We start from the raw sequence: 25,168 nt of genomic DNA on the forward strand, positions 1-25,168 counted from the left end.
GCATTGATTTTTAAAAATATTGTAATGTTTGATCAGTTCTGGGAACATGCTGTCAGCGTTCAAACAAACGTTTTGTCACAGCTCTTCCACCTGTTATTCTACTACTTTATCAACTACTTGGGTTTTCTACATAGGAAATTGTGAAGGAAGTTGTTGGACATTATAATTATGTTTCCTCAGAGCATGCACAGGAGATGTTATATTTTGTGGCATCTGAGGGATACCTGCTGCAGGAATTTAGCAGAGCAGTCGTTTAGACATTGTGTCCAAAGACTCGTTTTCCCAGATGATAAGAACAGCTGGAACAGCTGCCTTAAACTGAAATTCTTTTTAAATCCCAGATGTCCAAATCCAATATGGCCGCCGTGTATTTAAAACATGGTGATGACTGCAATAATGACCTTTTTTCTAAACTTCGAGCCCTGTGAAGTCCAGGGTGTACCCACCCTGTAACCCCAACCCTAGGAACCAGAGAATGGACTGATGGATTTTCTTTTTTAAATCAGTCACACGCAGCACTGTTTTTCCTACGTTTAGTGAATATTGTATTTGGTTCTAGAGCAATCAGCTGTTAGCTTAATCTTTCAGCTCAACGGTTTGCTGATTCCTCTGGATTTTTGACTGATGAATAAACAACAATGAAATTGGACTTGATGCCTCTCCAAGGCCTGACTACTGAGATAAATGGCTCTAACAGTGTGTGCCTGCTGATAAAACTGAGCCGCCTAAGGTGCACACACCTACATCTACCTGAGCGCATCATAAGAAGGAGCTGCGGAAAACCGTCCTCAGCCTGTCCTGAAAAGGTTCCTGGTCTAACACTTTTACCCTCTGGAGATGGTTTCAGGCATGCCGGCTCCTCACAAATCAAATATTTTACATACACATCATTGGCGTCTTAAGTTACGTCCAACTCAGCTCATTTTTTATGGGTTCTTAACTGTTTCTGTCACCTAATGGAGCAAGAACTGCTACAGCTTTGGGTCACGATAAACAAGTCCAAATAAATAATAAAAATAAATAATAATCAGTCAATTCTGAGTGTAAAAACTGCGTGAAGATTTAGCTCTGCTGGATTCCTTCAAGCAACGTGGTAACTAGACATTTTTACTGACAACATTTAGTGAAGCTCATAAATTTGCACTGAGGATGTCTAAATAAATGTTTTCAGTGTCGGTGGACATCCTGGGTCTTGGATGCTGGACATTATAGGTCCACCATGTTTGACTTCAAGATGGACGCCATTTTTACTCAAATTCTGCTTTTGAGTATATTTACAATTCACCAAAGCGTTATTGAGGTCATTAACCCCAAATCTAAACTGTAGTTTAATCTGGGAAACGTCTGAGATTTTATAACCAACTTCAGGAGCTTTTTAATGGTGCAGGAAGCTGGGTGACCTGATGAGGCTACTTTACTGGTGTCTTTTCTGCATGAAGAGAACAGGTAAAAAAATAATGGGACACTAACATTTGTTTTACTTCAATTTTAATGCTCTATCATTCTCCAGAACCACGGCTCTTAAACGTTAGTAGTTCTGGTTCTACGTGGGCCACCTTTGTTGGAGCTCAGAAGACATTTTGTAAATATGAACTACTTGTGATGTTAAGTGCAAAAGCCTCAAACCCAACTTAGCCAGTTCAAGTTCAAAAACCAGCCGGACAGGAGGTTGTGTGGTGACTGAGTCATTTTTTTATCAAAGGTTTTTACTGCGGCTATTCCATGGAAAGAAGCGATTCTGGATTTTAAGTTTGGATTTGGTGAGAAAATTTCAGACTGGGAATTCTGATTTCTTGGGATTTTCTGTTCATTTTTCCAACAATAAACTTAATATCTCAGCTTCTAAGTAAAATAATAGGATGCATAAATAAAGTAACCAATCACAAGGAGCCAAAGGATGGTAAAGTCTTTCTTTTTCTTTTGTTAACTTTTATGACAAAACGCAAAAAACCCAAGAGAAAGTCCAAGTCCTGCACTGTTCAGTCCGAATATGGTGGTTTTTGGAAAACCTGGTGTACTGTGGATGTACTTCACACCTAGACAACCGTTGCCCTGGAAACTGTCTCTTGTAGGATACAGGATGTAATATCTATAGGTCAGGCTTTATTGAATAAATTAAGCTTTTTGTTTTTTAACTAATGTGAAATACATTTTGACGTAAACACTGTAATGATTAAAATTGCCTGTTTTTTCTAACTTTTAATAAATCTAAAGAATTTATTTTTTCTTGGTCTTGAAACAATGTTTAAAAAATGTTAAAGCTTATTTTGATCCACTTCTTATAACCAAAGTAAATGTGTGGAGTGTCCAGCACCAGCCGTCTCCTCCCAACCCAGACCCAACAAAGAAGGATGAACCTGAAGCAGGAAGCTGATCTTTGGGACGGGTTGAGGAACCACCTCCTGGACACCAGGATGGAGGTTTTGGTTCTCAGTGGTGAAACTGTTGCACCAGAAACACGTAAATCTGTTGTGTTTGAGGTCATTTTGACTGGTGTACGCGCTGGAATGTTCCAGACTGCTTTATGATCAGGTTTTTGAACTTAACTTAGTTTAATACTACAGGTTCTTCATATTGTACTTGACGTTTAGACAATTGTTCAACAAATTTACAGATTTTTCAGAGAACTGAAAATATTTCTACCATTAGAACATGAGATTTAATTTAATCTGTTGGTTTCCTTGGATCAACATTGTTTTACTCGCTGACTTATTAATTAAAATTAAAATATCAAATTAAAATATAATTGGAATAAACTGGATGGTCCTCAGTCGGTAGCGCTGTTGCCCTGCAGCAAGAAGGTCCTGGGTTCTGGCCCAATCTTGGACTGAACCCAGCAAGTTCTCCCGCATGCACGGGTTTTCTCAGGGTACTCCGGCTTCCTCCTACAGTCCAAAACATGCCTGTTAGGTTCGTTGGTCTCTCTAGGTGTGAGTGTGTGTGAATGTTGTTTGTCCTGTGATGGACTGGCGACCTGACCAGGCCCAATGACCCTGGAGACCAGCCACCTCCGACCCCCTCCCCACCCTAGACACCCAAAAACCCGTTTGTGTTAGATTGGACCACTTTATGTTCCCGTTTGTATTCTCTGTGAGTTGGACAATATTTAAAGCTACAAAGAAAACTACATATGATGCTTAAACGTCAGGTTAAAAGTGTAACTGTTACATGTTTAGGTTAAACAACTCGAGATGCTGAGGTTTTTAAGCATCTAAGAAAAACTCTGAGCAGCGAAGTGAGAAATTTAGTGTTCAGAAATAGTGTGAATGCAGCCAGGAGGTTGTCTAATCTCACATGGCATCAGTAACCTTAACCACAGTTTTATTTTGTCGTTAGGATCGGGGTTGCTGCGGGGGAGGGGTGCAAGCTCAAGGTGGAGTCTAATTCAGATTTAACTTCGTCTTCCTGTGTTTCTCTGAACCCTGAGGCCTCCAAAAACCGCCCTAAGATGGCACTTCCAGCCTGCTCTCTTAAACAACTGGGCCTGTTGTTCTTGTCTGCTCCTCAAATTAAGTGCGTGCCTGGGCGCCCCAACCGCCGATTGAGAAGCGGGGGCAACACGTGTTTGTTTAGAGGAGCCGAGCATTGTCTTCGGCCTCGTACGTCAGTGCCGTGCTTTTTCAGTGGCCTACAGGAAACAAGGCCGCCATGTGCACAGGAACCTTTTGGCACAGGCCAAGGGAGAGGAAATGGTGGAGATTGGCGGGCAGGGAGGGGCGGAGGCACCGTGTACGAATATGGGTCATTTTAAAGCTGGAAAACAACTCTGAAGAAGAGAGGTTCTGAGGGGGAGTCAGCTTCATTGCACAGAAGGGGGAGACTTGTTTGAAGTGCCGCCATCACATTGTTCCTTCTTTGTGTTGTTTTTTTTTTTAGCTCCGTTGTTGCCTGAGTGCTGTAAACCACATCTTAATGCATGGCACACAGGTTGGCATTTCCTGAACGCTGCAGACGAGTTGGCTGTCAGCAGTGGGTGGGATTACAGCAGCCTGCTGCTCCTGACACACAAACATGCTTCACATTTAAGAAAACCTGCACCTTTTTCAGCTTCAAATCAGCTGCACATGATTTCGAAGCATAACTTCATTAATTCTTCATTGTTTGATGCTTTGCTTCAATGCAGGTTGACTGAGGCAGCAGCTGCTGCAGGCCTCAAACATCCTTCAGAGGTGTGATAAGCATATTTTCACATCGGCCAACGTATCAGAGCTCAAGGAGGGCCCTGAAATGGATTTCTTTGTTTTCTCAGTTTTCTCACCCTTGAACTTATAATTTAGTCACAAACATCAGTGTGTTTTCTGTCACAGATCAGCACAAAGTGAAGAAGATGCAAAATGATAAATTATTTTCCAAGTTCTCTATAAATATAAATCTGAAAAGTTTTGTACTCAGCTCCTCTGAGTCAACAATCAACAGAACCGCCATTTGCTGCATTTACAGCTGCAGGCCTTTTGGGTTATGTTTCTACCAGCTTTGGACATTTTTGCCTGTTCTACTCTGCAGAATATCTCAGTCTCAGTCAGACTGGATGGAGAGCGCCTGTGAAGATCACATTCTAAGTCTTGCTACAGATTCTCAGTACGATTTAGGTCTGGACTTTGACTAGGCCATTCTAATACATGAATATCCTTTAATCTAAACCATCCCACAGTGTCTCTGGTTGTATATTCAGGGTGGTTGTCCTGCTGAAAGGTGAACCTTCACCCCGGTCTCAGGTCTTCTGCAGCCTCTAACAGCTTTTCTTCCCGGATTGTCCTAAATTTAGCTCACATCCATCTTCCCATCAAGCCTGACCAGCTTCTCTGTCCTCGATGAAGAAACTCATCCCCAGAGCATGATGCTGGCTCCACTATGATATTTTGTGGTGATGGTGTATTAAGGGTGAGTGTTTTTTTCCACCACACATTACATTTTGCATGTAGGACAGAAAGTTCAATTTTAGCATCACCAAAGAGCACCTTCTGCTGTGTCACCTACATCACATGTGGTAAACTGTTAACAGCTCCTCTTCCTCTTCTGGCCTATCTTCCATAATGTTCTCCAACAAACTTCTGAGATGGTAAATGCAGAGCACACTAGTGAGAAAGTTTGAAAATCACGTTTCATTTTCCTTCCAAAATTATGCACGACTCTGGGTGGGTCTGTCTCACAGAATCAAAATAAAATACAGTGAAGCCTTGAGTTATAATGTGACAAATGGAGGAAATGTTCAAGTTGTGGGAATCATTAGTGAGGGTAAACCTTCATCTTTGATCCCACATTAATTCATTTGACTAACTTCCCTTAACTGCACAATCAAGGATGACGTCTCCAAATTTGACGTGAATCTTGTATACATGGTTGCTTCCTTGTTCTTTATATGAATGAATTTTAACCTTTCTCTGTTGCTCCAGGTGTGGCAGGGGAGTATTAGTGCACGAGAAACCGTTTATTTGAAGCCATGAAGTGATGTTTTCAGATGGCCGCTGTGTGACGTAAAAAAATGTGGATTTCTACCTTTAAACAAATGTTGCTTTGGACTGATTGTGGTCTGCGTTCTTTCTGCTGATGTAGTGAGGCTCTTTACTCTGTGCAGAAGTGAAACTGTGGCCTGAAGGCAGGATAAAAACTGACTTGTGACACCAAACTTTCACCAGAATAGTGAACACTTGAGAGGTTTGTTTCATACCACCTGATATTATAAAATTCTTGTGTTTTGTTCTGCACAGTGAAGTGAGTAATTAGGCTGTGCACCCTTTATCTGTTTCTCTCTACGTTTCTCTCTGCTCACTGATACAAATATACCAAACTGTGGCCTGACCGCCGATGCCACAACTGACTTCCTGTTCAATTTGTTTCAGCCTGTTGCTCAGTGATACAAAACAACTTTTAAAAAAAAACATGACCCTGTTGAAGCAAACGCTGATGTCCTAAAAATTCTCTACGCCTATGCTTGCAGCGGTGCAGCTAAACACTTTTCACCTGCTGCTGCTGCACACACAGCAAGTCCTGCGTGGAAACTTTTAGAAAACATGGCTGAGCTGTCAGCAGCTTTGCGGGTTGCACAATGCACTGTTGCCCAAACCAGAAGCAGCAGCAGCTCTAAACGATCTCATGCTGTTTACAACAAAGATGTGTGCCTCCTTTAACAGAAAAATGGCAAAAAATAAGCAGATCCCATCATGCTGGAGGATTTCTTCATGTTCATAAAAGTTTTAAGATTCAGTAGAAGAAAGAAAATTACACCTGAGCACAACACCAGCAATCAAACAGGAGGCCAGTTTTAAAGCTCCAAAACTTAATTATATTTCTGGAAACCATTTTATTTTCCCTTTTCTTTTTTTGTAAAGTAAGAGATTTAGTTTTTCATTATGTTCTACTACTATTAAAATCAAATAAGTGTACTTTGGCCATTTCATAGTATAATTAATTTGGCATAAAATGTAGCATTATATCATTTAGTCTCTGAAACTGAGACATTTTGTGTAAAATGTACGTTAGAAACATAAAAAACTCTCTTAATTCATCATCTTTAAAACAGAAAAACAAATATTTTGATGTCTTTCTGTCCACTGAAAACCATTTCTGTTTTTAAGATGGTAGGTCAGGACATTTCTGCATAAAAAGAAATAAATGAAGAAAAGTTTTTTGCTCCAGAAAATGCCTCTATAATTACCTCTGATTTTCTTACCATAGATAAATAAATAAATGTTTGTATCTGTGTCTCTGAGATGTCTCCAAAGGTTCTGCATGAAAAGCCTCAGAAACTGTTGCATTTATCGACGTTACAAGTAAAAAAAAAGAAGGACTTCCTCGGCCTGGAGCTCAGGTTGTGGTTCAGTTTTCCTCTTTCTCAAACCACATTCATATCCATCAGTTTGTGACACACTTTTAGGTCATCGTGTCTTTAGTTTTCACCGTGCTGAAGATCTGCTATAAATGACGCATTTTTCTTGCAGCGGGTTTTCAGTAAATTGTTTTCAGTCATAACTGAATAAAATGGTGATTTAGATTAACTGAATTCATATTTTTGTTACACTGAACCTTTTTATGGGACCTTTTATTTGAAGATTTCTGGTTTTCCTCGCTGTGTTTTTCTAGAAACTCAAAGTGTGAATTTTTTCTCGAGCTTCCCGAGTTTATTTTGTTGCAGATTTAAAATGTTTGAACTAATTTGTTTCTTTTACAAATATGGAGCTGAATTTATTGGAAGTAGCAAATGCAGACAAATGGAGTTGTGTAAAGCCACAGCCCTCCATGGCGCAAAAAGCAGAAGTAAACGTCCGAGTGTGCACAAGGCCTGAGCGGCTGCGCGGGTTTCTGCGGGTTTTTCCTCTCTGCGAGGCCTGAAACAAAGCGGCAGGCTCGGTCTGTCCATGGACTCTTTCTGCGCGGCCTTTGTTGCCTTTCTGTTTTTTATGTGTGTGTTCTGGGGTCCAGGGTGCGGAAATGTGTGCGGAAAGTCTGAGGTTGGAGACAGGAAGCCTGCCGAGCTCAGATAACAACACCTGACAAGCGCTCCCGTTTTGCAGCTATAAATTATTCTTAAAATAACCTCAAACACAATCTGCAGCGCAGAGCTCAGGAGAATAATCCTCTGGAAAATAATAATTAACTTTATCAGTAAACAAGCCCAGAGTCGCTAAAACGACATAAAACACCTGAAAGTGGGAGAAAGTGAACATATAATTGAAAATAAAACATTTAATTACGCGGTCGTTTTTTATGAAAGTGGATCCACTCAAACCGTACCGTTCTGAGAGCACAGAAATGGGTCGGAACATATGAAAGTTTGTCCGAAGGAAAACAAGAAATGAGTGAAATATTAGTTCCTCAATCTGAGCTGCTTGTTTTAGTAAAAAACAAAAAGTCTTTCATTTTCTGGGTTTGCATGAAAAATGACAGACATCTTAGAACATGTTAAAAATATTAATTTTAAACCCAATAAAATCATCTCGATTTTTAAAAATTGTAAAATTAGTAAGTTTGATAATCAGGAGTTTTTTCAAAACTTTAGCATTTTATTACAAAACTCACGTAAAAACATTTCATTTCATCTGTGAATATTTTATCTCAAGAACCTAAACTGATTTAAATTTATGATAGATTTAAAATGTCACTTTTTTCCTTATTGCACAATAAGCAGTTTTTGGTTTAAATTAGATTAAAAAGTTAATTTCATGAAGCAAGAGCCGACCGCAGGGCTCCGACTCATAAAGAAGCAAGCAGCCGCTGAACAGGTGGACTGAACAGGTATAAGCTGAGAAATACCAGTTAGCTGCTGGGAATGCGTCCTCCTGCTCCAGTTTGATCCATGACGCCCTCTGGGACACCTGCTCTGCGCGCATCTTAAGCTCCCGCATCCCTTCATGGACTCATTCTCCGTTAAATTCAAAAAATAAAACCCAACAAGCTGAGTGTGATTACACGCTCCGTGATTCTGTCCGTGGTTCCGTGGACTGCGCGGAGGCAGAGCTCTCAAGACAGAGAGAGGAAAAAACGCGCAAACTTTTGTAGATTCCGCTTTTTAGGCGCGCAGCCGGCCACCAATTAGTGTTTTTATCTGAGTGTAAAGATGTAGCGGTTAGTTGTGTTATTATAGAGCCGACATACAACCACGAACGGGAAGGAAGAGGAAATTTTGTAGCAGAAGGAAAGAGTGGGGAGCCTCTCTCACTGCGCAGTCTGCTGTGGGTGGCCGCCCGCCGGCTCCAGCGGCTCCAGCAGCCGCTCCAGCGGTGCCTCTTACCTTTATGGAGCAGTCCATGTCGGCAGCAGCGGCAGCAGCCTCCAGCTCTCTGGCATTTAGTCGGTTTTAGGAGAAACGTTGAGCCAATTCAGCCTCTGACCTCGGTTCACTTCATGCAGCCTTGCATTGCCTCTGTGGCGCAAACCATTGCAGTCAGTTTCTGCCGCACTCTCTAACCGGATGACAGCTCGTTTTTTTCTCGCTCTCTCTCTCGCCCTCTAAAATTGGGAAGTGAAGTCACTCTGAAGCCGCTTCTCATGAAACCAACACCTCCAGCACACAAAGAACAACAAAAACCCAACTTTTTAAACACCTTAGCAGCCACATCAGGCCTGAAACAGAAGAGTTTCATCTTTCTGGGAAAATACTATTAATCTGACGCTCACAGGGCTGGTAAACAGCAGGAGAAAACTCCTTTAAATGGTTTAAATCTAGCTTGTTTGTATCTGGGAGGAAACAAATGTAGATTTATATGTAAGATTAAAAGGTGGGGCAGCTAAAAGATCACATGAGAAACAGAAAGGAAATGAAAATGGTTGAAGAGAATAAATGTGCCATCAGCAGGATGATTATTAGATTCAGTAAATGCATTCAAAGCATTGAATCAGCCAGTATCTCCACAGGATTTGTTTGAATTCATTTGCTCAGCCTCAGTTCTTGCTGTTTCCCTTTCAAACTCATTTTCTCTAAATACTTAAAGCTTTTTTATCAACTGCTCTTTAGTCTCTTCTTGGACTTTTGCTGCTTTTCAATATTTTTATCTTCTGTTCTTGGTTCATAAAACTTAGAGAAGGATCAGATGATCGTGTTTGGCACAAAGAAAAGATCGGCCCCACATATATCCTGCAGGTATAACAGTCATGACCTTATAACAGGAAAAAGGACCTGAGAGATCAAACCTTTTTCTTTCTGCTTATAAGTGAATTAGTTGGTGTTTGTGGTTCTCTGGATCACAGAACCAAATCAGGCAAATTCTTTCTACTGCAGAAAACATTCTTTGGCAATAATAAATATTTAGGCCTGCATTAAATGCATCTGTTCTCCTGAACATCTTTAAATGAGGCAAATGTTAAGTAAAATGAGTTCTGCATAAACAACAATAAAGAGGTGCAGAGTGAAAATAGAGACTTCCTCAAGATGGAATCATACTTGTGGTCAGATTTTGTTCTTGCACAAACCACCAGTTTGTTGTTTGTTTTCTAAACTAAGATGTGCTCCAGAAAAGCCAACATTTTTGGTGCAATGACTTTCAAATTGTAAATGTTCAGTAATAAACTAGTAAAACAATAATGCAGACGAGCAGAATCTGAAGCTGCATCTGGCCAACAACAGAACAGCTGTTGATCTCTCAGTTTTCAGGTAAGGCCACCTTCCCTGATCAGGTTGGTTGAAAGAACCAAACTGCTTGGGACGGTTGATCTTATTTCCTTTCAGTTTAGTCTCTACTCAGAATTAATGTAAAATTGCAGCTCCGAGATGATAAAATAGAAACCTCCTGGTATCACTTTGTGGACGGCACCAGGAGAGCTCACTGCATTCCTATAGACCGTCCACCTTCAGGTGGATCTTTCATGTCGCTGCGTCGTCTTGTTCCAGTGTGAAAAGGATGTTTATATGTAATTTTTTTGTTTGTTTTTTTGGAAATTCATCTAAAGAAATGGTAACAAATCTGGTCTTTGTGACAGGCCGCTCCAAGCAAAGATCCAGTTTAGTGATTTTATGCATGATTTGAGTGGCTTTTTCTACCTCAGTGATTCCTAAGTAGGAGTTAAAGTCCCAAAATAAACCTGGTGGACTGTTGATCCGGGAAACTTCACCAGTTTATAAGAAAGTCTAGATCTCAGGAAGGAAAATAGGAAGAATTGACTTCTGGATGAAGACTTTGACACAATGTTTATTTCCTGGTTATTTCACGATTTTATATTTTTTTACCTCTTTGTCTTCAGCCAGGTTCCTTTCTTCTCTTATTTTTCCTGGCTGGAATATCTACGTCCCAGTAAGGGTTTATTTTCTGTAACCGATGCGTCAGAGGAGGAGATGAATCCGGAACCAGCAGGAGGAAAGTTTGGTCCAGTTTTCCATCCTGGCTGAATAAATACTTCATCATCATTGTTCTGCAGCAGCATAAAGAACAAACTCAGCAAACCTTAAATCGGCTTATTCCAGACTTCATAATCTTCATCCATAACCTTCTCTAAAGGTCAGCAGAGAGTGGAGCAGAAAACTGAGCTCTCCATGAGTTCTACCTGTTAACGGCAGCTTTTAAGCTGAAGAACATCTGCAGCAGAATTAAATGGTTGAAAAGCTGTGATGCTTAAAGCTTTTCTTTGATATCTGTGATGCAGAACCAGGTTCAGCCTTCGGGCCTTTGTTACTGGGCAGATTTCTGTAACAGAGAAGATTTTACACCAGTTGATTCCAGTGTTTCAGCAGCGCTGCAGTGAAGAGGGAAATAAAATCTTAAAATCATATTTAAATCAGATAAAAACAATGAGGGACAAGAAAATCACAGATTAAAATCTGCTTTGCTGTAAAAAATGACTTCCATCGACTTACTTTAATGAATGGAAATTTGTCCCTGAACTTGAAAGATTTTGGTGGGAAATAAAATTGAAAAGCATTGCCTCCCTGACACATTTCAGTTCCGGTTTCCTCCTGCAGTGTCATTTCTGAGAAATCAGCAAATAAAAAGGCACAGAATATAAAATAAGGGCTTCTGGAGCCTAAAGAAAGTTTTTCTCCGTCACATGTTCTGGATACCTTTAAGCTGACCCAACAGATTTGTAAGGATGAAACTTGCAGAGATGCAAATAGAGGTTGAATGAAAGTGATGACATAGTTAATTAACCTTATTATCAGACTTCAGTTGGAGCAGAACTGTCCCTGCTTACACTGAGAACACACACTGGCAAGGGAATAAAAACACCACATGCGTGTGCGTTTGTGTATTACCAGTCAAAAGTTCAAAAATGTATCTAATAAGTAAATAAAGAAAATAAATAAAATGTATGCATTTAATTTTATGCATTTCTGTTTGCGCTACGCAGCTGTGTCCGCAGCTTAGGAGCCGCTTTAAATGGTGATGATTAAATACGATGAGTTGATTTAAACCTTGTCCTCCTGGGTTTATGAGGACTTGTCTTCTGCTGTCCTGCAGATTCCTGCGCTGACACTTTCTGCTTCTTAATCACTTTTTGTGGAACTTTATCCCTCATGTCTCCTTCTCCCAATCACGACTCCTGTCTGTGCACGACTTCTGCGCCGCCGAACTTTTCCAGATGCAGCCTTCCCCGGTGCGTGCGCGTCTCTCTGTGTCTGTGTGTGCGCATGTGCGTGCGCGCAGCAGAATGAGCGACTGTTTGTTTACTCAGGTCTCCAGGCTCAGCCTTATCTGCTGCAGCCACTCACGCTGTGATTTCAGACTTTCTTCAGCGACTCCTTGTGTGTGTGTGTGTGTGTGTGTGTGTGTATGTGTGTGTTTACGGGCCATTGTTTTGTCAAATGATGTTTTCAAAGATACAGAGATTTTTTCTGTTCTTGGCCTCCACCTCATTAAAAAATCTTAAGGTTCAAACAGGCTGCAGCCGATCTCCACCCAGAGCTCAGTCTGCAGTCAGACAATCAGGAGCTGGAACATGTTAAAGCTATTCTTACACACAGTGTGGAGCTTAAAAACAGACTCAGTCAAAGCAGTGAGAAATCCCCTTCAGATGTACAAATCACAAAGATCACTTATGTACAGCAGAAAATGTTTAGGACCACGCACAGAACCTTGTGGTACACCATGGGTTCCTTTCAGTATATCAGACTCAACATTACTTGTCTGAACATTGTGGTATCTGTCATTGAGGAAACATTTTACCCAAAAATGTGAAATTCATTTCAAATAAAACTTTCCAGCTTTTTCATCATTAGTTTATGGTCTAGTGTCAAAGGGTTTCTTTACACCAATACATTTCCTGTCATTCCTTATTTTAAAAACCTGTTCTAAATACATAACTTCAGAATTTGCCAGTTGACGTACTTTCCATTTTTTGTGCTGAGATGATCAAATTGAGCCCTTAAAAGTTGTGAAATGTCCCTTTAGTGCTTCAGCAGAAGCTATGAATCAAACGGCAACTTTAAAGTCACGGCCATATTTTCCTCCACAGCTGCAAAACACCTGGGGCCCATCCTCAATGAAGAAACATGAAAACAATCAGCAGAAACTTTGGACGCAACCACAGATAACCTTTTCTTTTCCAAGTCTTGCGCCACCACTGACTGGATGGCACCCTGGGCAGTGAGCCATATCACCTATATGAAAATGACCAATAAATGGCGAGTTTAAGTGTTTCCTCCATGTGTGACAAAGCTAGAAGTTTCTTTTCCACACGCTGTTGTTAACTCATTTGTCACATTTTCCCTCATTCCCAACCAGACTCCACCCAACAAAGCCTCTGTGTTGAGTGGAGTCCTCTCTAATGACAGTTTTACTCCAAACTTTAATACTTTTAAATATTCTGCACTTACATTCCGCTTTTTGTCCAAATTATACAATATGAGGCTGAATAATGTCGTTTTAGTCACATTTTTGTTATAAAAAAAAATCATGTTTGCTCCACTTCTTTCTCGGAGGTAAAATAATGATAAAACCCTTCAATTCTTTCTGAAATGTAACTTTGTTTTCAGATTGTTGTGAAGGATGTTTTATGAATGAATGTTGGTCGCTGGCTCATTTGGGCAGGAGGGGGAGCAGTCATGGGGGCGCTGACGTAAACAAACCTCGGATCCGCAGGTCACGACGCACCGCAGACACGCGCCCCGCCCACGCTCCTCTGCGCGCTTATAAACGGGCCCGGAGCCCACCGACCCTCCGACACACCGACCACCAGGCCGAGAGCTCCGCTTCCGCCGCAGCAGGGAATTGCTTCTGGGAAAGATTTGGGAACTCTGGAGACACGGAGAGGAAAAACTTCAGATTAAAGGTGCGTTCTGCTCTTTCTTTCTCTCAGATCTTTTCTCATGCCTTCCTGACCCTGAAATCCAGACTGATGCTTCTGAATCCAAACAGAACATTTTCAGACTCGCCCTGCTTCACGTTTGAATATTCCTGAATCTAAAAAACATCTGTGAGTGAAACTGGTTTTCTGCCTGTAGAAAGAGGACATGGAGGTTTGTCACACTGGATTCTACACGGAGGACTTCAGCACGCAGGAAGTGCCTGCAGATTTTGACTTTGCGTCTTATGGTGAGTTCAGGTCGTGAACGTGCGTGATGATTCCTCTCAAACCCAGCAGTGGGGGGAGGTTTCTGCGTGTTTATCTGAGGTGTTTCCTCTGGGGCTGAGCAGCTGAAGGACGCAGGAAACATGTTCATAGACTGTGTCATCACATCTGTCAGAGGGTCCTCAGTGAGATCCTGACCCAGGCTGAGGTGGCCAGAGACGGGGGAGAAGCTGGGTGGTCGGGTTAAAGACACGCTCCATGTTTCACTCCCATCTCTGTCTCCACTAATCCTTTCCTCCAGATTTCCTCCTCCAACAGATTTAGAGTTTTCCCTTCTCCTCCTCCTCCTCCTCCTCTTCCTCCTCCCATCTCTCCATCACTGCTCTGTCACACTCCCTTCGCTGGCGTTTCCTCCCCCTCCCAGCACAGCTTCCTCACAGCCGTGTTCATCCATTGAACTGAATGTTCATGTCATTAACACTAAACCCATCCTACGTTTCCTTCTTTTGATGAGAGGTGAGCTTGGAGTAACCTCCTGGTTCACGGTTATGATTTGGGCCGGGCTCTAAAACAGGGACTACTTGACTTATCAGGGGCAGAAAAAAACCAAACATGCTGGAAAATTCAGAATCTTGTACCCTTATAATGTCTATTTCTGTCTCTTGTGACAAAAAGAACATAAAGACAATATGCACAGCCTATTTAAACTGTTGTTGGACTTACAAAGATCCTCTCAGATCATGTGCCTCATGGGGCCCAAAGCAGGTTTGGGACCCGGGATTTTAAACTGATGCATTTGCTGTTGATCAAAATCAGATTTTTTTGCTGCTTAATGAAATGTACATCTTTATTTTTTCATTGTTTTTAAAGTAAAATACAGAAAGCTCCATGTTTGAAGCTGTTCCTATGCTAAACTGTCTAATTTTTCCTTTAACCACTGAAAGCAGAGATGCACAAATCATTCAGCTTGTGATATGCTCTGATCCGTAGTTTAAATATGGAAACATTTAGTTCATGTTTGCAGCATGTTCTTTCTTTTATGGTCAAGTTTTCACATCGGGTGTTTAATCATTCTGGGAATAAAAATTGGAATGAGCAGGTCAGACTTTAAAAAAGCAATATAGGAATGCAGGACAGTGTGATTGGTGCATCTCTTCTTAAAAGCAGAGCTCCTTCTGAGCCTCCACCATCCCTCTAACCTCTCTGTCTCCTTCTGCCTGCGTCATGTTTAACCTTCAGACAGCCCTGGTGAAGACCTGTCTTTTCTGTTAGACAGCAAAGCCTTTGGACAGCAGCAGTGTGGGGTGGACAGCAGCTACCCAGAACCGCCTAAAGCTCCAAATCTTTACGACGCCAAAGGTAAAACTTCCAGACGCTTCCTACAACGTTTTCTACTCTGATCCTGGTTTGAATTTTCCTTTAATTGGGATCATCTGCTTCCTCAGTAGGTGCCACTGATGCCAGACTCCTTAACTTGGACTCACACCAGGACTTTAACTGGTGGACCTCATACCCACATGGTGAGACTCGAGGTTCTGCAGTCTGCAAAAAGACTCTCTGGGGTTTGTTTGGTTTTCTGACCGTCTCCTTCATCCACAGACGGGCTGACTGTGGACCAGTCCCTTACTGGATACCAGGAGTCTTTGCAGACGTACCAGAACCTGGTGCCTCAGGCTGGACAGTTCAGCCCAGCGGTGGAGAGCAGCCACAGCCCGTTTCTGACCGGAAAAGGATCAAACACATTACACAGTAAGATCTCATCCCAACTTGTGAAACCCACTCCTCCCACAGCCTCTGGATTCCCACTTAACTCCGTGTTTTTCCAGATAAAACCGATCAGAGTTTCTACGACTCAGACGATCACAGACAGACTTCATCCTTCTGGCAAGAATATCCATCTCCCAGTTTCACCGCCCCTCCTCTTCACCCTGGTCCTCCATCATCCAGCCCCTCAAATCCCACCACTCTGCCTACAGAGCAATACTGCCCCCGTGTGACCAAACGGAAGAACACACACCTCCAGAGGCCAGAGAGAGAGGGCCATATAACGGGAATGTCTGCTTATCCAGGTCTGAGGTGTCTCTTACTGTAAAATCAGAGAAAAATAACTTCTGAATAATTAAATTGAACAAAATTTAAATATCTTTACTTCCTCCTGTGTTGTTCAGGTTCTGGTCCCATTCAGCTGTGGCAGTTTTTACTGGAACTTCTTCTGGACTCTGCCTGCAGGACATTTATCTCCTGGACGGGAGACGGCTGGGAATTTAAGATGTCTGATCCCACTGAGGTGAGGACCAATCCTGTATGAGGTTGGGGAATCTGCTCAGTTATACTTTCAAAACATCTAACAAACAAGTTAAGATTCTCCTCTCAACCTTTTAGATCTTTCAAAAGTGAAAAAGTCAAACCGAATCAGTAAAATAGAGATTAAAACTCAAGAGTTTTATTAAAATGTAATTAAATAATGTTTCTACAGGAGAGGAATTAACTTTCAACCTCTTAAAAATTATTCTGAGCGAACATTTTAATATATATATTCCCCGTTGATGTTAACATATTTGTCATTATTGTCAATCAAAAAAATCACATCAGAGCCTAAAGAAAAGAAAATTTACACATTTTGTTTTTTGATATTCAACATTGGCTCCACGGTGGCGCAGGTGGTTGCCTTGCAGCAAGGAGGTCCTGGGTTCGACTCCCACCCGGGGTCTTTCTGCATGGAGTTTGCATGTTCTCCCCGTGCATGCGTGGGTTCTCACCGGGTACTCCGGCTTCCTCCCACAGTGCAAAGACACGCCTGTTAGGTTCATTGGTCTCTCTAAATTGCCCTTCGGTGTAAATAAGTGTGTACATGGTTGTTTGTCCTGTGTGTCTGTGTTGCTCTGTGATGGACTGGCAACCTGTCCAGGGTGGACCCCGCCTCTCACCTGTAGACTGCTGGAGATAGACACCAGCTTCCCCTCGACCCACTATGGAAGAAGCGCTATAGAAGATGAATGAATATTCAACATGAGCCACGGTTTCTCAAAATAAAATATTGAGACAGCTGTGATGAGACTGATGAGATGGTTTATTAGCAACACATAAAACTGTATCATCAGCATACATCTGGGAACTTGCACCAAGACACCAATAAGGCAAAACAAAGCGAGATACACCTGTATTATTATCGAAATTCATAATTTTCTTGTGGATTCTCATTGTTCACCTTACAAGATTATTTGACAGGACTTGACCCACTCTAAACACAATGACCCTTACAATGCACAATTATTCTTTAAAATAATCCAGTTTCAGAGTTACTGCATTTTCGTATTTATAATTAAATTATGAGTCATGTGTTTCTTGTTCGTGTTAAAGTTAAACTGTTTTTTTTATTGATCCTACAGGTGGCCAAACGCTGGGGTCAATGCAAGAACAAGCCAAAGATGAACTATGAGAAGCTGAGCCGCGGCCTGCGTTACTACTACCACAAGAACATCATCCACAAGACGGCGGGCAAGCGCTACGTCTACCGCTTCGTCTGTGACATGCAGGGCATGCTGGGAAAGACGGCGCAGGAGGTCCTGAGCAGCCTGAACGTCCTGCCCACAAACACGAATACAGAGACATGGCAGTCCTCAGGGGAAGCTGTAGCCGAGCACAGCAGCGGGGCGTGGGTCTCCCAGTAGGGAAACGGTCCTGGTAGGGTTTGGATCGGGCCGGCAGGGAACCACTGATGTGTTACAGATCAGGAACTCTGCTGATTCAGGACCTGCGAGAACCAAAATGTTCTCTGAGGTTGAATCTGTTCCAGGAAATGTAAAGATGCTACATTTCAGGAAAGAAAACTAGCAAAAACACACATATCCATCAGCCGGTTAGTTTTTAAAGACCTGTTGGCAAATAAAAACATTTAATTTAAAATGTTTTAAATCTCAGGACCAATGTAGCACAGGAACCAGCCATTTAAAGCACTACAGATTGTGTCTGAATAAGAAGAAAAGTGTAAATATTGTTTATAAGACTACCTTGTAGAGTTTTGTGCATTTATATTATTATTGTTATTTTTATACAAAACTCATTTCTACCTCCTTTGCTACTGAGAAGAACAAACTGGTGTTTAGTTCAGACACTGCCAGAGAAGGTTTTTATTGGTTTCTGATGATTGTTTTGTGTAAATAAAACCAGTTGCAGACAAAAATCGGTGCTTTCTTGTTTTTGGAACACTAGGTGTCCCTGTTGGGCCTTTTAGTTGTCAAACCACAGGCTGATGCTTGGTGTTTGGCCCGATGGACCCACCGGTGGGTTCAGCTGATGCTGTTTTTTTTCTCTAAAATCACATTAGAAACACACTTTGTTTTTAATAATTCCCGTACAATAAGAGGCTTTAATGTTTACAAAACAATCGCAAATGAGTTTTGAAAAATACTTTTGGTTTTACAGTAATTTAAACACCCAAGATCACATTTAAATGTGTGCTATTAGTTGAAACTAGAGAATTAGCTTGTGTAGCCGAAGGTCTACAGCAGCGCTAAACCACAGAGATTTAGAGTTGAGATTTTTCTGTAGGTCAGATTAAAGTGCAGCAGTTCAGGGGTAAACAAACGTCTGGATGCAATCCTGAAAGGAGACTTTGGAAACATTTCCTCCTGGGAGGTGAAGCCCCAGAGAAGCCAGGATGCTCCCTATAAATTGTGGGATGATGGTGTCACAGACAACCACCCATCAGTATGAGGGTCTCTGTGTCTGTGGAGAGTTCAGTAATCTGGACAAATGAAGGACTACAGGAAAGAGTAAGTTAATTTCTCACTTTTTCTTCTAAACCATCAGACTGGTTTATTTATCTTTAAAGTCTTCTAGAGGCTTCCTGGAGATCTTTCCTGAAGAGTTTTACATTGGACCTTGGCTGCTTTTCCACTCAGTTTCAATTCAGAAGCTGAAAATATCAGAGGAACGCAGAGATAAAGACTAAAATGCTCGGTTCTCTTGGTTGCATTCCGATCCGTTGAGAAGATATTTCTAAAGAAACAAGGATGAAAAAAGGGCGACCCATCATCTCCTGCATGCTGCAGTCTGCAGATCACATGACCAGGAGCTTAAACCACATCTCTCACTCTCTTTGTCAACTTCCCAGGGTTTATCTTGCAGATACAGAAATGAACACCTGAAAAACAAAATACTCGTAGACTTGCAGCATATGGAAGCAAATGTGTCCCAATTTTCAAATTAATATGTATTAATAAAATGCTTTTTCATTTTCAAAATGAAGCTGCATTTTTTGACTCATAAATAAAATCAAAAATAAATCATTCAAACTGCTTTTCCATTTTCTTCTCCAAGACTGCTCAATTTGTAAATTAATTAAAATGATAAATAAAATAACATTTAACATTTCATTTTCAAAACCTGTCCCAGCAAAATGTGACCAAAATTAATTTTGAAATGTCCAATTTGAAAATTAAAATGTATTAACAGCTGCATGGTGGCGCAGTTGGTAGCACTGTTGCCTTGCAGCAAGAAGGTCCTGGGTTTGATTCCCAGCATGGGGTTTTTCTGCATGGAGTTTGCATGTTCTCCCCGTGCATGTGTGGGTTCTCACCGGGTACTCCAGCTTCCTCCCACAGTCCAAAGACATGCCTGTTAGGTTAATTGGTCACTCTAAAATTGCCCTTAGGTGTATGAATGAGTGTGTGCATGGTTGTTTGTGTGTTGCCCTGCGATGGACTGGCGACTTGTCCAGGGTGAACCCTGCCTCTCGCCCATAGACTGCTGGAGATAGACACCAGCTCCCCTGTGACCCACTATGGAATAAGCGGTAGAAAATGACTGACTGACTTTTCATTTTAAGGACATAGCTGCATTTTTTTGACTCATAAAAAAAATGACTAATTACGGTGGCCGGGAGGTGCAAACCAACATTACAAAATCTAAAACACTTTTACAAACCTAAAGACAAATTAACATGTCAAAAAACAATTTAACAAGATGCTAAACAATTTTACAAGTACCGAAACAAACTGCGTTTTCATTTTCTTCTCCAAGATTGTGTAACACAACTAAGAAATAACTAACCTAGCGGCGCAGGAGATTGACGTCAGTGGCAACTCTTCTTCTCCTGCCCCAGACCGCACCATCATACATCTTGTTGTGTTCCGAAATAGTGGGAAATCATCGTGTCCAAATCTGTACCAGAGCTGCTAAGGGAAGCTGCAGCTGCCCTGAAACGGAAACAAAATCTATTGTCTCTACAGACCAGAAACCGCAGTTTCTTTTCTTTTTTTATTGAAACTTTATGACAAACAACAAAGGCCACCAAATGGCCGCTTTACATTTAAAGACGGACATGACAGGAATAAATGAAATAATAGAACAGTGCAAGGGGGACAAGCATTACAAGTATATTAGTCATGGAAAATATTGCTCAGAAGGGAATAAAGTGTTTGAGCTTTGGGTTCTTTGACAAGTTTCAAAGAGGTCACATACAAGTTAAGGTCATTTTTGAAACAAGTGATATTAGGGGAGCATTTCTGTATTTTGTTTCTGTAAATAAAAAATTTAGCCAAACACAAAATAACATTGATACAGAGTTCTTCATCTTTGTTATTACATAACTAACCAAAGGTTATGTCATCTCTGGAATAAAAGGTAAGCCATGATGGAAATTTACTACATAACCATGTCTGTAAATCCCTCCAAAAAATATTAGCAGTTGCACAAAGAAAAAACATACGGTAAGTTGTTCCAATATCATTGTCATCTATATTAAAACGTTTTCTAGGTAAAATTTTGGATGGATATAAGTCAGTCATAATTTTGAAGTGTGTTTCTTTTACTTTAGGAGCTATAGGGAAAGTTAAGTACATGGATCTTAGTTTAATGATTGAATCTTTATCAAATCTACTTAGGATATTATTCTTATTTTGTTGCCCAGGAAATAAACTGTTAAGCATTTTCTAATAAAGATGTTGCATGTTTTGTCTAAAAGGTAGACCCCCTGGATTGATAATTTTGGTTGTATAGTAAGGTAAATCATTATGTTTCTAGTCAAATAATTAAATTCTTGGGGAAGTGCATTAAACAAACGGCAAAAGTCTGAGATAGGAGAGTTAAATTCGTGTTTGTCGCATAAACTTTGATAATTTAACATAACACCATCATCAGTCATTAAATGGATTAAAGACCAAATATCTTTTTTAAACTCCTTGAAAAATAAGGATTTGTTGTGGTGTAATACATATCTATCATTATTGTAGAGTGTGGTGAAAAGTTGTGAGTATATAACATTTTCTAATACAGTAATTTTTGTTTATGGAACTCTGGTAATTTCACAGGAAGCTTATTTACATCAAAGTGAGAAATAAGCAGCAAATTTAAAACACCCATTTGGCTAAAAAGGAAGTTAGGGATACAATATCAAAAAGAACTATGATGTTTGATCCAAGATTTTAACCAGTTTATTTTTAATGCACCATTAAGGCAATCTAAATCTATTTATTTATTAATCTAAGTTTTGTTTTACAGTCATTGAGTTTGTTTTCTACAACTGACTTCTTTTTTGATCTTTAGTTAGATAGATGCCAAGATACTTTATGTCAGATTTAATAGGGACATGGCAAAGTTCTTTAATGGGTGTATCATGGAGGGCAAAAAGTTCACATTTACTTAGGTTTAAAGTTAAACCCAAAGCTTTGGAAAACGTTTCTATTTTTTGGATATCTATTGGGATCTGAAGTTCATTTTTTAAGAATAAAATTGTGTCGTCCGCAAGTTGGCTGATGACAATCTCTGTTCCGAGTACATTCAAGGGTCTTATGTCCTTATTGTTTTTAATATAAATGGCCAACAACTCAGTCGCTAAAAGTAATAAATAAGGTGAAATGTGGGAGCCTTGAGGAATAAACATCAATGGTAAAATTAGGGGTAGAGCCATTAGGAAGAATAACACAAACACTAATGTTTTTGTATAGCTCTAAATTTAATGCCAAAACCAAAGTGTTCAAGTGCTGCTAAAATAAACTGATGTTCAACCGAGTCGAAAGCCTTATAAGAGTCCAGAAAGAAAATGAAGCCTTTATCTTCAATTAGCTCTCTTTATTCAATTAGCTCAACGACAAGCCAAATATTATCATGTATAGATCTGTTTTTTAAGAAGCCAGACTCTGTCTCCGAAATAATATTTGATAGACCTGATTGAAGGCGAGTAGCTAAAATATAAGTTAACAATTTATAGTCAGAGTTTCTAAGTGTTATGGGTCTCCTATTTTCTATCACTCTTGGGTCTTTATTGGGTTTTGGAATTGAAATTATGACCCCATGTCTCATGGTAGTTGGAAGTGTGCATGTCTCAAAGATTTCACTAAAAGCCTGGTAAAGTAATTCTCTGATATTGTCCCAAAAGTGCCTGTAAAAATTCCCTGTAAGCCCATCTGAGCCTGGGGCTTTATTAAGAGAGAGACGATTAATTACTGCATCAAGTTCCCCAATTAAAAGTGGACTATCACATGTCTTTATAGTTATTGTCTATTTTTGGAACATATTGGTCAAGATATGTCAAGAAAAAATCACAGTCTGTTTTAGAAAATTTGGAACTAAAAAGTTGATTATAAAATGTAAAGATTTCTGTGGGTATAGTGTGTTCATCAGTTGTTTCTATATTATTAATCAACAAAGATTTAAAGCAATTTTTTTCATGTTTCCATTTTCCCAAACCACAGAAGTATGCCGAGTTCTTCTCTCCTTCTTCTATCCACCTGGCCCTCGAACGTACAAACGCCCCTTGAGCTTTATGATTATAAATTTCATCTAATTTCCGCTGTAAGCTCAAGATTTTCTGTTTATCTTCATCACTTAAGATAGGTTTGTTGCAATAAAGATTCAATTGATTGATAATATCCAATTCTCTTTTTTCCATATCTTTTTTTAACTTTTTACTGAAGGATATTGTATATTTTTCGGATTTGGTATTTAAGAAAATCCCATTTTCCAACTGGAAACTTAATTTCCTCCAAAGAATGGATGTCACTAATAAGTAATCTGACATTTTGGCAACACGTATCACTTTAGCAAACTTGAATTAAATTTCCAAAACGTATTTGATCGAGTTCTAATTTTAGGTGTAATATCTATATTAATAAAACAATGATCAGATAGAGGAGCCACAGATACAGTAGAATTGATGTCATAATCTAATAAATGGTTAGAGATAAGCCAATGGTCAATTTTAGATCTTAAATAATAGTTTGGACCAAACCAAGAGAATTGAATTACTTCTGGGTTAAGATATCTCCAAGCGTCAGTTAGACTGAGTTTGTTGCAAAACGTATCAACAATAGTATTAGGATGGCTTGACAAGTATCTTTAGGAATATTTATCAAAAAAGTCATCTTGGACCAGGTTTAGATCATCACTTGTTATTATATTTTCAGTTGAATGCGTAGTTTTCAGACACTTTAGATGTGAAGTGATCTCATCTAGAAGCCTTTTATTTTCATAGATGTTAATGTAGCCATATACATTCACCGGCCACTTTATTAGATACACCTTGCTAGTACCGGGTTGGACCCCCTTTTACCTTCAGAACTGCCTTAATCCTTGGTGGCATAGATTCAACTTTTTGCTGGAAACATTCCTCAGAGAGTTTGGTCCATATTGACATGATAGCATCACTCAGATGCTGCAGATTTGTCGGCTACATCCATGATGCAAATCTCCCGTTCCACCACATCTCAAAGGTGCTCTATTAGACTGAGATCTGGTGACTGTGAAGGTCATTTGAGTCCAGTGAACTCATTGTCATGTTCAAGAAACCAGTCTGAGATGATTTGTGCTTTATGACACGGCGCGTTATCCTGCTGGAAGCAACCATCAGAAGATGGGTACACTGTGGTCATAAAGGGATGGACATGGCCATCAACAATACTCAGGTAGGCTGTGGCGTTGATACGATGCTCAGTTGGTACTAAGGGGCCCAAAGTGTGCCAAGAAAATATCCCCCACACCATTACACCACCACCACCACCAGCCTGAACCGTTGATACAAGGCAGGATGGATCCATGCTTTCGTGATGTTGATGCCAAATTCTGACCCTAAAAAATCCCAGTAGATCAGCAGTTTCTGAAATATTCAGACCAGCCCGTCTGGCACCAACAACCATGCTACGTTCAAAGTCACTTAAATCACCTTTTTTCTCCATTCTGATGCTCGGTTTGACCTGCAGCAGATCGTCTTGATCATGTCTACATGCCTAAATGCATTGAGTTGCTGCCATGTGATTGGCTGATTAGAAATTAACGAGCAGATGGACAGGTGTACCTAATAAAGTGGCTGGTGAGTGTATGTTTAACAAAATAAATTTCACGTTGTCAACATTAATGATAAGACTCAACCAGTGCCCATGACTATCTGCTGTGTGTAAAATAATCCGCCCAAGGAAGTTTTTAAATAAAACAGCTACTCCTGCTGATCTAGAGGTGCCATGACTAAAGTAAGCTTTGTCACCCCACTGCTGAACCCAAAATGAAACATCCTCCAACTTTGAATGTGTTTCTTGACTAAAAAAAAAATTGCGCTCGTTCCTCTTTACAAAATAAAAAAATACCTTTTCTTTTTGTGAAGTTTCTCAGTCTCCTTGCATTAAGAGATAGAAGAGAGATTTCACTTTTAAATGTAACCATAAGACATTCAATGAAAAATATGAAATAAAAAAAGAAATTACTCAGTACTACTTCCAAGTGGTATTAAATTGAATATTACAGGAACAAACCCCTGCAAACCTTGAATTATGTCAAACCTGGACCCAACAGTATTAGGGCATCACTCTCTGTCCGTCAATGTAAGCGCAGGGACCCCTAAATATAGCCTTTAGACCCTCCTTCCTTGCCTGCTCCACTTTAGGCCAAACAGCTCTCCTTGCTTCACGATCTTCTTTGGTGAGATCTTCTGCAAAGCGAAGGTAAAGGTCCATGCAGGTGGGGTGGCGTTTTGTTACTCTCCAAAGCTCATCCCTGTAGATCCTAGCTGTAAACTGCATGATGGTTTGACGAGGGTGGTCAGAGGATTTCCCCAGTCGGTGCACCGTGTCTAGGATCCAGTCAATTTTGTCTTTCCAGGGTGGAACAATCTTCAATAGGAGATCAACAGTTAGCTCTCAAGTGTTTTCATCCTGCTTCTCCTTGAGGCCATTCAGCCTTAAGGTCCATCTTCTCTTCTCCTGCTCCATCTCAGTTGTTTTTCTCTCCAAATCTGCTGCTC

General features: G+C 40.4%; 2 protein-coding genes across 5 annotated transcripts in view; one reads left to right on the plus strand and one right to left on the minus strand.

Moving 5' to 3' along the window:
- The window catches only part of fli1rs (Fli-1 proto-oncogene, ETS transcription factor-related sequence), a 24,499-nt gene extending 15,586 nt beyond the window's left edge, over positions 1 to 8,913 (minus strand). The window contains exon 1 of one of the 3 annotated variants that reach the window (XM_047360771.1): positions 8,729 to 8,913. In XM_047360771.1, the coding sequence (XP_047216727.1) occupies positions 8,729 to 8,746 (18 nt within the window). In that variant the 5' untranslated portion in view covers positions 8,747 to 8,913. Of the gene's footprint in view, positions 1 to 8,250; positions 8,530 to 8,728 lie in introns of those variants that run through there. The other 2 variants (XM_047360769.1, XM_047360770.1) reach the window with 2 other exon arrangements.
- Positions 8,914 to 13,556: 4,643 nt separating this feature from the next.
- On the plus strand, positions 13,557 to 18,118 carry LOC124865141 (ETS1-related protein). 2 transcript variants are annotated; one of them, XM_047360106.1, is made up of 8 exons: positions 13,557 to 13,695; positions 13,868 to 13,958; positions 15,175 to 15,294; positions 15,381 to 15,455; positions 15,535 to 15,684; positions 15,762 to 16,004; positions 16,104 to 16,222; positions 17,325 to 18,118. In XM_047360106.1, the coding sequence occupies exons 2-8, from the start codon at positions 13,877 to 13,879 to the stop codon at positions 17,604 to 17,606; spliced, it is 1,071 nt and encodes a 356-aa protein (XP_047216062.1). In that variant the 5' UTR covers positions 13,557 to 13,695; positions 13,868 to 13,876; the 3' UTR covers positions 17,607 to 18,118. The 2 variants fall into 2 exon arrangements, with proteins under 2 accessions (XP_047216062.1, XP_047216071.1); XM_047360115.1 differs by having other exon boundaries at positions 15,384 to 15,455.
- Positions 18,119 to 25,168: the final 7,050 nt, after the last annotated feature.

This window comes from Girardinichthys multiradiatus, chromosome 3 (assembly GCF_021462225.1).
Source record: "Girardinichthys multiradiatus isolate DD_20200921_A chromosome 3, DD_fGirMul_XY1, whole genome shotgun sequence".
Taxonomy (NCBI): Eukaryota; Metazoa; Chordata; class Actinopteri; order Cyprinodontiformes; family Goodeidae; genus Girardinichthys; species Girardinichthys multiradiatus.

Excerpts from the sequence above, each read along its gene's own strand:
- LOC124865141 (XM_047360106.1), top strand. The coding sequence starts at position 13,877 with ATGGAGGTTTGTCACACTGGATTCTACACGGAGGACTTCAGCACGCAG. Across the intron at positions 15,685-15,761 it reads AGGATCAAACACATTACACA|ATAAAACCGATCAGAGTTTC; the intron begins GTAAGATCTCAT and ends GTGTTTTTCCAG. Across the intron at positions 16,223-17,324 it reads AGATGTCTGATCCCACTGAG|GTGGCCAAACGCTGGGGTCA; the intron begins GTGAGGACCAAT and ends TTGATCCTACAG.